This window comes from Glycine soja, chromosome 2, assembly GCF_004193775.1.
Source record: "Glycine soja cultivar W05 chromosome 2, ASM419377v2, whole genome shotgun sequence".
Classification (NCBI taxonomy): domain Eukaryota; kingdom Viridiplantae; phylum Streptophyta; class Magnoliopsida; order Fabales; family Fabaceae; genus Glycine; species Glycine soja.
Window position 1 is genome coordinate 106637 of NC_041003.1, and position 16625 is coordinate 123261.

The 16625-nt window shown below is 34.5% G+C and overlaps 2 protein-coding genes across 5 annotated transcripts; one reads left to right on the top strand and one right to left on the bottom strand.

Annotated features, from left to right (window-relative positions):
- Nucleotides 1–306: 306 nt before the first annotated feature.
- On the bottom strand, nucleotides 307–7296 carry LOC114377306 (PKS-NRPS hybrid synthetase CHGG_01239-like). 4 transcript variants are annotated; one of them, XM_028335774.1, is made up of 8 exons: nucleotides 7086–7296; nucleotides 4895–4956; nucleotides 4726–4800; nucleotides 3792–3895; nucleotides 2507–3711; nucleotides 1224–2385; nucleotides 943–1142; nucleotides 307–768 (listed from the first exon to the last, which is right to left on the bottom strand). In XM_028335774.1, exons 4-7 carry the CDS (start codon nucleotides 3891–3893, stop codon nucleotides 975–977), a joined length of 2637 nt encoding a protein of 878 aa, XP_028191575.1. In that variant the 5' UTR covers nucleotides 3894–3895; nucleotides 4726–4800; nucleotides 4895–4956; nucleotides 7086–7296; the 3' UTR covers nucleotides 307–768; nucleotides 943–974. The 4 variants fall into 4 exon arrangements, with proteins under 4 accessions (XP_028191575.1, XP_028191559.1, XP_028191567.1 ...); XM_028335758.1 differs by lacking the exon at nucleotides 307–768 and having other exon boundaries at nucleotides 792–1142; XM_028335766.1 differs by lacking the exons at nucleotides 307–768; nucleotides 4726–4800 and having other exon boundaries at nucleotides 792–1142.
- Nucleotides 7297–12634: 5338 nt separating this feature from the next.
- LOC114377329 (protein BOLA4, chloroplastic/mitochondrial) lies at nucleotides 12635–15942 on the top strand. Its single transcript, XM_028335794.1, has 3 exons — nucleotides 12635–12963; nucleotides 13039–13106; nucleotides 15449–15942. Exons 1-3 carry the CDS (start codon nucleotides 12709–12711, stop codon nucleotides 15597–15599), a joined length of 474 nt encoding a protein of 157 aa, XP_028191595.1. The 5' UTR covers nucleotides 12635–12708; the 3' UTR covers nucleotides 15600–15942.
- Nucleotides 15943–16625: the final 683 nt, after the last annotated feature.

Here is a 16625-nt window from a genome sequence, read left to right on the forward strand (position 1 = left end):
CCAAAACCCAAAGTCTAAATTTTATTAATTTGTAGCACATAGAAAAGACTTTGCATCAATGCATTTTATACTTAATGCCAACAACTCAATAAACTAACGGTGTCTAGTTTATAGAACCTCCAAAACCTCGCAAATTAAAATTGATCCAACCAATGTTAAGTTTATAAAACTAGTAAGTCATCTCATCAAGAGTACTCTGGAAATCCTCTCTCGCTCAAAGGGCAGTAAGGCAGGTAATGTTTTGTGCAAGTGTGCTGCTAGGTGAAGTATGGTGCATTTGGTTAAAATACAGAGCTAAATACAATCTCAAGCACAATATCGATTTTAAGGTGTTCACTGTAGACATGCAATAGAAAAAATAGAAGTGATAGTGTAATCCATCACCAGAGTACAAACAAATTAAAAGACTTTAAAAGTTGTCCCCGAGTTATATCAATTGACCTGCTTCATCTATATCTTACTTCTGCAGGAGTTTTTGCTTGTGCCTAATAGTCAGCACTTAATGCTTTAACATTCAATACATGTATAGTATTATGCGAAATTCTATGATATCCTCGGAAATTAAAGGGTTTTTTTCTACATTGAGAAACTCTTCCTTGGTGTGCTCAAACTCATTTAACCATTGGTTCAAAAACAATTGTACCAAAACCCTTGGATTTCTAAAGATACCCTAGCAACCCTCCTTGTAATATTAAGAAGTCTGTGATCCTCGCATCAGGTTCAAAAAGGTTTCCATGGGTTGTTAGTCTTGGTCATTAAACAAATAATCTGTATCAAACATCGGGTACAGATAATAAATCAATCAACAAGTTTTAATAGGTGGAAAATAAAATATAGACAAAATTCTTGTTGCAGGGATTGCATTAAGTAAATGAAAAAAGTTACACAGGCTTGACATGAACCAGCTTTCAGAACACGTGAGAGGAAGACAGGAAACCTAACCTGGAGGGTACAAGTGGCGAATTTGGCACTAACTAATCCTCAATAATGTCTACATAACCTATTTCTTTTTGTGGAAACAACGACCTAAATTGTTGCATGCGACTAACATATGAAGTTTCCCAAGAGCGAGATTCAGCATTACAGTATCTTGACCACTGCAAAGCGGTGGGAGGTATTGCTGAGTCAGCCTTCAAAACAACCTGTATATTAGTCAAAATTAAACAGTCAGTAACTTAAATAAATTAAAGATTTAATTTAAAATAAAATGCATCATATCATACCTGTACAAAGTGACATTTATGCACAAACCCAATGGAAATAAGACGGTGACTTGACTGAGATAGTGGTGGTCGTCCTCTAAGAGGGAAAAAGGTCATGCACTCCTGCAAGGATAAAGTGACTAGGACCACGTTATATCTTGAGGCAATTACATAGCCCATATCTGGTATGGTCATCCAACTAGCGACAGATGCCTGCTTGCCAACATACAAAGATTTCCTCAGTTCAGCCACTCGGTCATTGCTACCAAAGAGTTTCGCATAATTATCTTGCCACTGTTGAAGCTCTCTAATTAAATCCTGACGGACTAGAGCCCATGACTCCTCACCCATACCAAGTTGAGCTGCAACAGCACGATAACCACAATTTGAATCTCCTTTCACATCAATAATGTCTTCAATAAATGGATGGATCTCAACCGGAAATTGGTCCATCATTGGCAGAACTCTCCTGCGTTTAGACTCATGGACTGTTTTCTGAGATGAAGAGAGAGATGATGTGCTATCACGGGCAGGACGCAATGCAAGCTCCAAATATGAAGGGTCAAATTTAGTTGATCCATCACTTTTCCACCGTAGACCCTCTGGAGCACCCTTTGTTCCTACCTCTTCAGGAGGTAGACACTTCAAAGCTGTATCAGGAAATGCCATTTCATGCAATTTAGCCATTAGAATAATTTTCCCAGCATAATCAAGTTCCTGAAATCGCTTGTACAAAGCATCAACTTCAGGTTGCAATGATAACTCAGACCCATTGTCATTTGTTCCGTGGTCACTAAACTTTAACTTCCTCCAATGAGCATGAATTGCCTCCAAGGGAATTGGGTGACACATCGTGCTGTACCTAGCAAGTTCACATGCACAAGGTAGACCATGTGTAGTTCTAACTATGCACCCACAGATAGAACTATCAATACCAGCAGTCTTAACTCGATCATACTCCTCAGTTATATGACTCAATGCACTCCTTGATACAAATCCCACCAATTTGACGTAGAATGGAGTATTATGCCGGTGTTCCACTACGTTTTTGCTTTTCTCGAATGATGCCTCAATCTCTGTGTGTTGCAATGTAATCATGTTCTTCATAGCATCCCAATAACTACACATATCCTCCTTGCTATCTTGAAGCAAAGTCTTCAACCTCCAATGTGTCGCCTCAACCCTGTCAAGTAACACATAATAATAATAATAATAATAATAATAATAATAAATAAACAATAATAATTAGCATAATAATAATATATTTTTTCTGATAAATTATTAAAATATAAGTTTGGGCATACCTATTGGTTGCTGTGTTACCCAAATGCATCACCCGATTTGTCCATGCAGTGACAAATTTTTCCTTGTGTGGAATCAGCCATGTATTTTTCACATAATCACCAAAAATAGGAAAGTCTAAGCAAACATTTTCAAAAAATGCCAGACGCTGCATATATTCACCTTCATTAGGAGAATTCACAATAACATCCCATGCATCCATCACCATGTCTTGTTTCTCCTTTGAATGAACTATTGACTTGCATTTAGCCTTCACATTTTGGTTGATATGAAAACGACATAACAAATTAGAAGAGCTCGGAAAGACCACCTGCACTGCACTCATCAAAGCAATGTCTCCGACAGTCACAATCACTTGGGGCATGTCATCCTCTTTGACAATCAATCCTCTTAGCTTTTGTAGTGCCCAAGTGAAGTTATCAGCTCGCTCAGACTCCACAAAAGCAAATGCAACAGAGAATGTTAACTCTGTTGAAGTAACACCAACAATCTCAAGCAGTGGTAACTGATACCTAGTGGTTTTATAAGTACTATCAATGATCAATACAGTGTTGAAAGCACCCAGAAGTTTAATGGCATCTGGATGTGTCCAGAATATATCTCTAATAGCATCGGAATCGTCCACTTTTCTGTGCCAATACACATATCGATCATGTTCCAATAATTTCAACAGGTGCTGCATTTCTGAACCTTTTTTAGAGGATCGATAAGCCTGTCGGGCATTGTAAATCTGCTTGATAGTAGTGACATTACCCATGTTATGATCTTTCAATGTTAATAAAATGTCTTTAGGCTTCATCATGCTCTTTGTCAAAGCATCAACCAAAGACTTCTCTTCAGCACTCAACCGACCAGCATATGGATGACCCACTAATGTTTCCTCTAAGTCATGGTTGTGACAACCACACATTACCTTAACAATCCATCCTTCAGCCTTTTTCAATGCTTTTCCCTTTAGCTTGAAGGGACACTCACATTTTCTAGTACCACTCACCTTCCGGGATAATGCATTCTTGTATGGTCCTCTATATTTTCCACTTCTATCACAACCCATAATTACAAATGTCTTCCTTTGATTACATCTTGTAGATCTAGTATATTTTGTGGATCTTGTAGATGTCTCTGATCTCAAAATAATAAGGACAAATCCATTCTCTTTTGCAACATCTCGAGCCCAATTCAACATAGCTTCTCGGGAAGGAAAAACCTGAAAATATGAATAAAAAATGAGATTTTCATGGTCACATGATGATAACTTGAAAAAAATAATTTACAGTTAACAATTACCTCTGTAGTGTTGAATGCATCACTACAATCAACAGACTTATCTATTGCCCCATCAATTGGAATAGTCACCTCCTTAGACATCTCACTAACATGGTCTTCCATGCCTAGCCACAAATAAATAAATAAATTCATAACATCTTGAAAAAAATTATAGAGAATGTTCTAGAAATTTAACTCCAAAACTATTAACCAAAAAAAAATGTTAAGAAAATTACGTTCTCAAATAGTTATGTTTACATTCCAAAAATTAATTTCCAAAAGGATAACAATTACAAAAAAAACATGTTATAGCTCAGCACAGAAAATCGAATATTTGATTGAACAAATTTAGGTAAACAATACGATTGGAAGCAGGATTGCAATGGAATAAGATTAACATAGAACTCCAATACCTTTGATAGAAGAGAGAAGAGGGGGAGGGGAGAAAAAAAGGTGAGAAGGGTTTAAAGAACTATGAGAATTGGCTGCAAAGAATAGGATTTAACGATTTATAGATTAAAAAAAAGCATTTTGGGTAACTAAAAAAAAGGGATGAAGTATGTTTACCAATTAAAGGGTGAACTTAGCAATTGCCAAATAATCATTTGACTCAATTCTCAAATAGGTTGGCCCTAGCCCAACCCATGCAGCCCATTATAAAAAAAATGCAAATTTTAGCATGTATACAAAACAACAAAAAGTGGAAGAGAGATAATTTGATTCCTACGAACATTAAAAAGAATGAGCAGACGACAATTAATCAAACAAATAAATTTCCTATCCTAAACTAGAACATGAGATAAAAATTGTGTCTTAAGAAAGCAATGTCTGCTATGTAAAACTAGTAAATTGGTGTCTAAAGAAATGCTTAAAAATGTGGAATTGAACCGACATTCACAAAAGTGGTAACAAGCTGCCTATGCTTAATGATGCAATTATAAAATATTGGCTTTACCTGCATGCCAAATTTAACAAGAGATTGGAAATATTGATTAAGAAATGCACCAACCAACACAGGAAGAAACACAACCTGGTGAGGGAGAATGAAGAGACAATTGAAAGGAGATGACAAAGGAACATCACAACAAATCAGAGACAGACAGCATTTAAAAAGGAAGGCTTACTTTCAATGTTGATATCAGTAAGTCAATTACATCCACAGCTTCATATTTTCCAACAAATTGAGCTGTTAAAAAGGGAGTCATTTTTTTTATCAGCAAAAATGAATAGAATATATTAATATGATAAAGCAGTACAAGGGGTACTGTTACATATATAACTCATTACTCTCCCATGCAGAGGTATGGTTCCCTAATACAAACTAATTAGCATGAATTAAGGAACCAAAAATTTGACTGTGGAGATTTTGTAAATCCTCCCAGCTAGTCAAAGGGAGTCATGATCCACAATGTTAATTTTTCAGCTTGTCAAAGTAGGAAAAAGTTTACAGTTTACGAAAAGTAGTATTAAATGATAAATATAATAACTCAATTACTATTCAACAATAAAATATAAAAACGCAGGTTCCCCCTCCCCCATCTTCCTCTTTGAAAACCTAAATAACTGCACAACATGGTTGAATTTAATAAAGGCCGTACTTCAGTACACATCTGGTGGAGAAACCTTTAAACTGAGGCAAGCCATAGTCTGTGGGAGCCCACATTCAGTACAGAAACTATGTTAGGCTTCCTATTTTAGAAACAAATTTGATGAGCTTCAATGAGGTTTCAACAATCATAAGTATAGAATCTATAGATATGAGACCTTGGATTTGGCACCTGATCCCTACTAAAATAATCACATTTCTCAGCATTTTAAATATATTCAAGCCAGAACCATGCATTCACATTCCTAAGCCATGATCAAATTAAGGTGTGTTTAGAAGAGCTTATTTAAAGTTTATTTGGGCTTATCTGCACTTCTGTGCAAAAACTTATTAAAATAGCTTATGATATGTCCATAAGTTGTTTTCAACTTATTTCAATAAGCATTCTAGGATAAATAAAAACAACTTATATCTTATGTGAAAATAGTTTAAACTGATTTCTTCAATTATAAAAATAACTTATATGATATCTAAGTGCTTATACAATAATAGACAGACTCAAGTTTAAAAAAAGAGAAAGAAAAGACCAGCATGTATGAGGAAGAAGTTTGCTAAACATGTCCCAGCTGAGAAAGGAAAGTTATGTTTTTTTATTATGCAACACAAAATGATTATACTAGCGCTAGTATTTGAAGATGAATTTGTAGTACATGATGAAATGTGATTATCAATTGTCATTGATGAAACTCCACACATGTTTTACACCATTAACTAATAACCATATTAAAGGACTAGTTCTATATCTAATAGTTTTGTCAAAGTACTGGATCACACACGGACACAACTGTTTTGGATAATTCACTCTCTCCCTTCTCGTTGTTTCTCTCTCTAGTACAGTAGTACTTACTACCAGCACACCACCTCAAAGCTCGCAACAAAAGTTCATACATCAAGCCCCAAAAACAAGGCCTGAAGTGTCCCTGATATGACTCCCCCAACACCAAATTCTGTTATTGACATGCATAAGTATAATCATATTATATTTTTCCACAATTTTACCATCCCATTTTACTTCACGCATTTTTTTCTGGGCCTTTTCCTTTTTTCCTTTTCAACTTTGTTTAACATCATACAGAACAATTAACAGTGCTTTAGAACACCGAAAACCAAAGTCTAAATTTATTAATTTCAGTTTTATAGCACATAAAAAAGACTTTACATAAATGTGTTTTATACTTAATGCTGACAATCCAATCAACTAATTGGTTAGTGTCTAGCTTATAGAAAACCAATACTTTCAGACATGTTAAAATTAAAATTGATCCAATCAATGTCTAGTTTACAAAACTAGTTAGTCATCTCAGCAAGTGTATTTCTCGGCAAATACTTTCTATGGCTCTAAGGGAAGTAAGATATGTAATGTTCAGTGCAAGTGTGTCGCTAGCCGAGGTGCATTTGGCTAAAATGGAGTGCTAAGTACAATCTCAAACACATGGTCAATTTTTAAGGTGTTCACAGTAGATGCACCAGAGAAAAATTAATAATAGAAGTGATAATGTAAACAAAAGTTATTCCCAAGATATATCAATTGACCCGCTTTAATTAGTTGTAACAATTGTCAGTATAGATGACTTGTAAGTTTTAATTGGTAGAAAATAAAGTACAGAAACAAAATTCTTGCTGCAGGGATTACATGAAGAAAGAAAGTTACAGAGGCATGGCATGAACCAAAATCGATAAGATAACAAGAGAGAGGGAGAAAGGCAAACCTGGTCTGAATTTGACACCAAAGAAAGACTTCAACGGGCAAAAGTCAATGCGAGTGAATGGGGAGAGAAGAGTGTACTTATCGCTTGAAGATTGAAGTGCGAACAAACGATCTGAATCCACGTTAGGGTTTGTGAAGGCATAGGGTTCTTGGGACTGTTTGTTTGATTCTAAAATTTGGGGATGCTAGCACTCGGGGGTGGTAATTGGTAAAGCGGGTTAGGTTGTTTAATAATTGCGTCGGCTGAGTTGGGCTGCTGTGGGATGTGGGCTGAAAATGTAATCCTTATGGACAGGCCCATTTTATTAACAAACCTTTTCTTCTTCTTCTCACCCATACTTCTTTAGCTTTTTTGTGAAATTAGTTTCCGTAATTTTCGTTGTTTAATTTTATATAATAGTTTCCGTTAAAGATATTTTGTCAACAAAAAAAAGGTGAGGGTGCCAAGATCACACCGAGTATCAATATCATGGGCCTTATGGACATAAGCTAAAGGTGAGGGTACTAAAGTCTTATTTAATATCACAATTTCATGATTTAATTTATTATTTCTTAAAGTTGTACAACATACTATTTATTAAAAAAATTATACTTCTATTCTTTTTACAGGATATTTTTATTTATTAAAAATATTATACTTCTATTTTAAATGTCTCATTTTACAGGATAATTCATTTTAGTTATACTGCCTAAAATTTTTTTGCTTTATTGCCAGAAATATTTTTATGTTTAATTTTAGTATATGTGGGAAGTGATATTGTAGCACTTCATTGGTATGGTATATCATTAGTTAACCAATCATGTAACGTTCTATTAGTTTATCGCGTCAAACTAGTTGACGAAGGATTAAAAATATAATTTTTTTAAATGCGATAATCTTGTTAGACTTTTTGATGACATAAAAAATTATTGAACGCCCAATCTAACAATCATATTATCAGTTAATGTTGTTACTTAATAATAAAGACTAAAATTATATATAAAGAAAAAAATAAAGGACCAAAAACACCAAAAAAAAAATAGTTACTAAAACAAGAGACAAAATAAATAAAAGTAGTTACTAACCAAAACATAAGGGAAATAACAAGCTAGTAAGTATCCATGACATCAAATAGAGGAAAACTAGAGAACTTGTGTAGGAGTGTGAGACTTTATCCGTCCAAGTTTCAGTGCAGAATCCTTTAAAGCAACAAAGGTAATCTTGTTCTCCCTTTTCTTCATAAGTCTAGTGGCCATGAAAAATATCACTCCCAAACACAAGTCACAAATAGCTTGTTTACTGATAAGTTTATTGTCAACTTAGACAAATGCTCATGTTCATGCAATTTTTTGGGATTTAACTGGAATACCATGTAGATATGCATGTTCAGCCATCGGTTTTAAGGAGGGTACAACACAGGATTATGTACACAGATACTACAAGAAGGAGTTGTATAAATGATGTTATGAACAAGTCATTTCTCCTATTCATGGTCAAAAGAGGTGACCAAAAACTAATGAAGAAGAGTTGTTGCCACCCCTTTAAAAAAAAGGGCCTGGTAGGCCAAAAAAAAACTTAGGAGGAGAGAGCCAGAAGAAGGTTCAAATCGAAGAAAATTAAGGAGAATTAACATTGTAAATAGATGTAGCAGATGTCATCAATTAGATCATAATTTGAGAACATGCAAAATACCACCTCCTCGGCCTCAAACAGATAAATGTGGATGGTTCTCAACCACAAACTTCTCAAGGTACTTATCCAAATCAAGTTGGTGCTAGTGCAAGTGTCAATCCTGTTGATCCAAATCAAGGTGCTGCTACTGCAAGTGTCAATCCTGCTGATCCAAATCATGGTGTTGCTACTGCAACTGTCAATCCTTTTGATCCAAATCAAGGTGCTTCTAATGCAAATGTCAATCATGTTGAACAAAATCAAGCTGCTTCCAGTTCAAGTGTGGATCCTGCTCAAGCAAAAAAGGTTGCTTCCAGTTCAATTGTTATTCTTAATCAAGCAAAAGAGGTTGTTGCCAATTCAAGTGTGATTACTCCACCAAGGGTAACTTTTGCCTCGCCATGTAGCAGACATCAGTTCATTGCAATCTTTCATTTTTTTTTTAATGTAAATTGATGCTTGCTATATGTCTGGAAAAAATATAGAGAAAAGTTGCTAAACAAAATGCAAAGTCAACTAGGGGAAATAACAAATCAACCCCGAAGACTAAAGGAAATATGCCAAAGGTTTTACCGCACTTGATCATCTCTCATTGATCTGCATCTCCACAAAGTATATAAAGTACAGAAAAGTTAAAGAGAGATATTTGATGTAAGTCCATACTCCATACATTAAGCCAAACCTTGCAAGTTGTAAGGTGGCCTAGCTAACTTGTTGAAGATGGATTGACATTTCAAAGAAAACAAATTAAATGGAAACCTCAAAACTCGTGCAGTTATGCCACATTTCACTAAAGTTGGTTAGCAGTCAACACTCAAATTCTCAAACTATCAAAGCTAAACCTAGTGTGACACACTAACTATCCTAGTCAACAGGGGTAGGAGCACAGGACACTTGACATTTTATTACTTCGACGGGAATCCCAGCTTGAAACTTAGACCGATAACATATAACCAATCTTATCATCCTAGAATTGCAAGAAAAATGGTGGCTGTGAAGAAAAGAGTTAACAACCAACACATCCTTAAATCCTCACCTCCATGATCTGTGTTCAGGATCTACATAAATATTAGTCTGGTTTTTTTTATTTCTTAATTGTATTATTTTGTTTTTTTGCAAATAATGTTATTTAAGATACATCAAGCATTAAATATCTATATTCTTTTAGAGAAAAATTTAAACTTTGATTCACTATAATTAGGAGACTATAACTTCTACTAGACTCAAGTCCCTTTAAGTGGATTTGGATCCTCCCCCTAGCTCTCTCTCTCCAGCCCTCTCATCAATAATGATAACCTTTAGTTTGATCTAACGGTTGAGAGATAAAAACTAAAAAAGTATAAAAATACAATAGGCATATATGTATTTCCTCATATAGGTTATAAGGACACAACAAAGAAAGCGAGTTTCTTGCCAGAAGAAAAAAGTGTTTCTGAAAGGAAAAAAAATAAAGCATATTCAATTCGGAAGTATAATTTCAAATCATAGATTGATACTTAAACAAATTATTTAATAAACAATATACTATTAACTAATATATATTATAAATTTTTTATACAAATATTAAAAAATATATTAAATAATTTTATTAATACTGAACATTGAAATATACTATTAATTACAATTGCTAATTAGTTTAAACTTATAATATTTATTATAACAATATAATTTCTTATAAGACTAAAATTCATATCTATCAAAATATCTCAAAGCATTAACATTTTTTAATTAATATATGACAATTTCTTATAATTATTTCAAACAAATTCTTCTCCTAACTTCTCTCATTAATCATGTTAGACCCTCTACTATAATATTGAACATGAATAAGACTAATGAAACTCCTTGCCTCAATCCTCTTTGAAGGGTGAACTAATCTATGGGACTCTCATTAACTAGTATAGATATTGAGGCTGATTTCGGACATCCTTCAATCAATCTCACCCATTTGTTACAAAAACTCATCTGTCTCATCATATACAAAAGAAAATTCCAACACACTGAGTTGTATACCTTCTCGTAATCGACTTTGAACACTAAAAAACTTTTTTTTTTACATCTTCTTGCTTCTTCCACGACTTCATCGACTATAACCACATTGTGCAACATATGTCTACCCTCCACGAAAGCAGTTTAGCATTCATCTATTATGATTGACAACACCTTCTTGAGCCTTATAGATAACAACTTTGCCATAATTTTACAAATACAACCAATTAATGAGATAGGTTTGTATTCATTAAGGCTTTGAGGATCATGGACCTTAGGGACCAAGGCTAGGAAGGATGCATTGCTTCCTTTCGGGAATACTCCATTAGCATAAAATTCATCTAGAAAGCAAATCACATTTGTTTTGAGAATATCCCAAAATTCCTTGATGAAATAGAAATTTAGTTCATCCAGTTTAGAACTCTTCGCACTGCCGCAATCCCACATTGCAATCTTCTCTTCTTCCTCTTCAAAGCATGCCACCAAATGATCATCATCCTACCGACTGATAGTCTTAAATCTAACCCCATCCATCCTTGACCTTTCCCACTCCACCTCCTCAAATCTCCTCTTGAAGAATTGTTTAGTTTCCTCTTTAACCCTGCTTGGTTCTTCCAACCAACACCCACCGGCAAACACTCCTCTAAGCATGTTGTATCGACATTTCCAATTTATGATCAAATGGAAATACTGAGAGTTGCAGTCCCCTTCCTTAACCCATCTAGTTCTTGCCTTTTGCCTCATAATGGATTCATTTGAATGTGTTGTTACCCATAGCTTCTCCTATAGTTTCTTTTTCAATTGTATCTCTTCATCATTCAGTTGTGTGCCATCTCCTTTTTCCATCTTGTTAAGATCCAATTCCACTCTTTCAACTTCTGTTGGATATCACCAGACTGTGTTTTATTCTATTCTTTTAATCTCTTAAGCTTTTCTTTTAGAACTAACCCCCCCCCCCCCCCACCCCACCATCCATGTATAGAGCTCTCCATCTAGCAATCAAGAACCACCTTCTTGAAAGATTTATCCTCAAATCAGGAGTCAAGAACCCGAAACAGCTTCGGGCCCCAATCAACATTAATGGATTTCAATATGATTGGACAATGGTCTGAGTAGTTGTGGTTCATGATAAACTAAGTGCTTCCTTGCCACTTGGAAAACCATTTTGCGGAGACAAGAATCTTGTCTATTCTACTTTTCGTTGTCCCGTTTGGTCTTTGCTAGGTAAATTTTTGCCCCACACAAGGAACATCCTTGACTTCTAGATCAACGGTACAATCATTAAATTCCTTCTCGATACCCCAAATTTGCTTCCTTTGACATAATCCAACCTTATCTGATGGTCTACTAATGTTGTTAAAATCCCCTAGTATATACCATAGACCTCATTGCTTGCAAATCCCCTAGTATTTCAAAAATTGGAATATGATCAAAATAATAAAATTTAAAATTATAAAGGACTTAAATGAAATTTTTAAAACTTAATATACTAAAATAAAATAATTATAAAATATAATGAACTAAAAATGATACTAATTCAAAAAATTAAAATTAAAATTAATTTTCAGGTTATATAAATTACCATAGCAAACGCGCATAGTGACATTCTCTGTTATTACGGTTTATGTTTCAGCTCCACTGCTATAATTTAAATACCCAAAATGTTTTTTTTTTTTTAATATGGATAGTCGCTGCGGCGGTTTTTGGTGGGTTCAGTAGGTAGGGATTTGGTGGTGGGCCGAATAGTTGTGCGGTATTTTATTTTTAAATCAATATTTGTGTGGTAGCTGTGGGATTTTGGTATTATCTTTTTAAAATTAAAATAAAGAAGAAAAAAAATATCTAAGGTAGGGATTTTGCTAAATCACTATTTACTGTAAATAATTAATTTTAATGAGTCTCCCTACTAAATGAAAAGAATGAGAAATAAAGGTTGGTTTAGAGCAACGGCAGCGCAGGGTTGGGCTATCCATTTGTTTCGAGAATGCGGTCTCTCTCAGCCAACCCTTCCTTACTGCGACAAGCTGTTCCAGTTTTGGTCAAACCCTACAAATCCATTCTCTCTCGAGCATTCCTCTTCAGCTCCCCTGCCTCCACATCTCATTCTCACAATACTCAATTTCTTAGATCCGTCACGTTTTTCTCTCCTACTTCTCTTCGTAATTTTAATTCACGCGCCACCCATCTCAACGATGCTGGCTCTATCGACTCTCCTCTTATACAGTCCATGCAGAACAAGGTATTGTTTCGATTCCTGAAACTAAGCTAATTTCAAATATATTCCTAAACTTTTTCTGATTTAAGTTCCCCACAGATAAAGGAACAACTCAATGCAGAATCGGTCTCCGTCAAGGATGCTTATGGTGATGGTCGGCATGTTAGGTGAGAATTTATTTTAAACCTTTGAAATGAAATTTCGTTTATCATTAGACTTCATATATATTTGTATGGCATCACCAGTCCCTTTGGCTGCATGCATCCTCTAATTTAAAGCCATATTCCTTCTTGGTTGATGCCCCTAATAACCAACAAATGGCAAGTACTTTCCCAATGGGAACAATACTCAAAATGACAATCCATAAAAAAAACACCAATATTGAGTCCATTATGCTGTTGTTAAAAGTATAAACTAAAAACTGAAGAGCATGGAAAAGAAGTTGGCAGTGGGTGGGTTTGGGGAGTGCAGGGAGATAGTCTATGGAGTGTCATAGAAGCCCCCACTCTAGATTGATGAACCATTGGAGATTGTTCTGTTTATTCATTAAGATTAAAATGTTATTAATTTCATGGCCACTTTCCAATGGATGACAGAAAGTGAGGCTTTTTAGCTTTGAAGATCATGACAAATCACTAGCTATGCCATTCAAGGGATAATTAATATTGTTGTACAAACTTACTGATTTTGTGTCTTAGAATTTAATTTAAATATTCTTCTGATTAAAGAAGAATGTTTTGTTAGAGAGAAAAGAGAGAAAATAAGTTTGAGGGAGGATTAGATATCCTCTAAAACATAGAAACTGAATGACAACAAAGTGATAAGATCCTCAAAGTGCAATTAACTAATAAATCTAACCAATCTCTCTATCAGAAATGTGAACTCCCTTAAAACACGGATCATGAGCTGAACACCAGAGAAAATCCACAAACACAATAACATTACATATTTTGTTGCAAAGAGAAGTCCTTGAAGAAGTACACAATTTGCCCCTCTCACTCACATCCACATTGACCTTGACTCTTGAGATACACAAATATTTCTTGTTGGGTTGCATCATGGGCTTTTCAAGTTGGGTCAGGCTCAAATTTAAATGCAATTATACATCTTATAACAATTATTCTCTTTGCCTTGTATTCTCGTCATGTTCAATTTCCCACTGGTACCACTCTCACCTCTATATCCAAGGGCAATATTTTTATTGAACAAGGGAGAGATACTCAAGTGTAATGTCTGAACATTTTCTTTTCAAATGTTTTTACTGCTTTTGCTTTCACTTACTACAAGGGGTGCCAATTTCTGTTCATTTTAAAGCTTGTATATATGCACTGGTGTTTCTTCATCAATGATAATGTGTTTATTCCCATCAACAAAACATGGCACGGACTCACTGAGTGTGAAAATCATCATCTAAAGGAGATTGCTTTTCTCCTTGCTCCTTCATCAAACTGTTAGTTACACTGTTTTGGGGGCAATGTTTTTCTTACTGATTATTGATTGATTTACCATATGCTTCCTCCTGTTCTTCAAAATGAGCTTCCCTGCCAAATTTATATGCCCAAGTCTTTATCTTATTTCTCCATACATTTTTTTCTTTACACCATTTGTTCACAATCTCATCCCTGGACAGTATTAACATTCTGTAAAGAGTGAGAGGAATAGAGAGAAAACCCATAAGTTTGGAATGCACAAGTGAGTTGGACTTGTCTAGCATATTTATGGATTCCGATTCTACAACTCTATGTACATGGAGAGTACAGCTGTTAGAGCATCTAATAGTTTTCCTATTTAAACTTTTTTTTTATAGAAAAAGAATTTCAAAGCAGAAGATGGAGAAGTACATGGAATTTGGAGGATAGAGGATCATCTGTATCAAAAAAGGGAAAACAGAACAACAAAGAAAAAGAAAAAAACATCATTGGGGCTAAGTTTTGCACCATATAAAAAGCCAATTGCACAATCTCATCATAAATATTATGACATTACACCTCAACCAAATATACAATTCAACACTCCCCCTCAAGTTTGATTTAGTTAATATATTTTTAGCTGGCCATTTGAATAAAAGAGCTAATATCAATATCATTTGAAAGCATCTTCTCTCATGAAAGGAGTTATAAAGTTGGTTTGGTAATTAGGAAGGGAAGGGGGGGGGACCCCCATCCACTAACATTCTAACAAAAACCAATAACTAACATTATCTGATAAAAAAAGAAAACTAGTCTCTTCAATGTGTTTGTTCCCTGCATAACAACTAGATTAGAGGCTATGCATTTTCCTCACCAATCAGCTGAATATCTCTTTCTTCAAAGTTTGAGGATGAAACTGAATGCCACAAAGAAGAGAGAAAGGTTCCAAATTGAAACATGTCTAGTCAATTTTTTATATCCTCTCTGATAGAAGTTTTCATTGAAGCAAGGTGCCATTTTTTGTACTAATAGCTGCATTTGACACTTACATTCCACAGCTTGGCTGGGACATAGCTCTAATATGTAGTTTGATGTTGCAGCATTGATGTGGTAGCTACTGCCTTTGAGGGACAATCAGCCGTTAATAGGCAAAGGATGGTTTATAAAGCTATATGGGAGGAACTTCAGACTGTAGTTCATGCTGTTGATCAGATGACTACAAGCACTCCTGCTGAAGCAGCCGCAAAGTGATAAAGGATCATGAGAACATACATTGACTACTTATTTATGGGGGTGAACTAGGAGTGTTTGTGCTCTTCATAAATTTTTGTATTGCTGTTTTTCTATGAATGAATTCCTAATTTTAAACTACCCTTTCAGTATGTTGTTCACTTGCAACTGGACATCAATTTTCCGGTTAACACCCTCAGTTTCTATATTCATTAATTTGCATGACAATGCACTTGGTCAAGCAACCAATCCTTTTCTCACTGGGTGAGGTTGTTTACATGGATTAAATAATGCCATAATGTTTTGTTGTAAATCATCTATAGACAAATTGCTAAGCTCTAGATCCTTAATTATTTCGCCTTTAGTTTTCTTCAGTCTTATGCCTCTAGTGATTGGTTAATTAGATCTCCATCTGATACACGCCTTATTATGACTTTTACAATTCTTCAAACATGTTCAAACCACCTAAGGCGAATTTTTACAATCTCTTCTTCGATTTGTTAAACCTAAACTTTTTCCATAATACATTGTTTTCTAATCCTATCTTGTCTTGCTTGTTCATTCAACGGTGTTAGAAAATATATTATTATATCCTTATTGTACTAGGCTATTGTTCTTCTTTTTGACTTTTTGAATTTGCTGTTGAGTTTTTTTGTAAAAGCTTCCTTTGTAAGCTAAGTTTATATATATTAAAGAGAAGCTGAGTGCTGAGAAAATACTCAAGCATTTCATCCAAAAATATCTCTCATTATATTCAAATAACATTCTCAGTTTTGTTACATTTAGTTTATTCTTTTGTTGACTTTTTAAGGCCTAAAATTTTCCTCACAAGTTTTATAGTTGTGCATTAAATTTTCCTTTGAGTTTGTATCTTTTTTTCACATACTACACTTAAAAGAACTTCTCCATTCCACCCATATCGAGTTTAAACTTTATGCCACTCTTAGTGAAAAATATATAAATTGTCAATTAATTAGAAATTATTTTTAATATGACTTTTAAGAGTATTTTTAATGAGAGTGCTTGCATGAGTTGTTTAACTTTAAA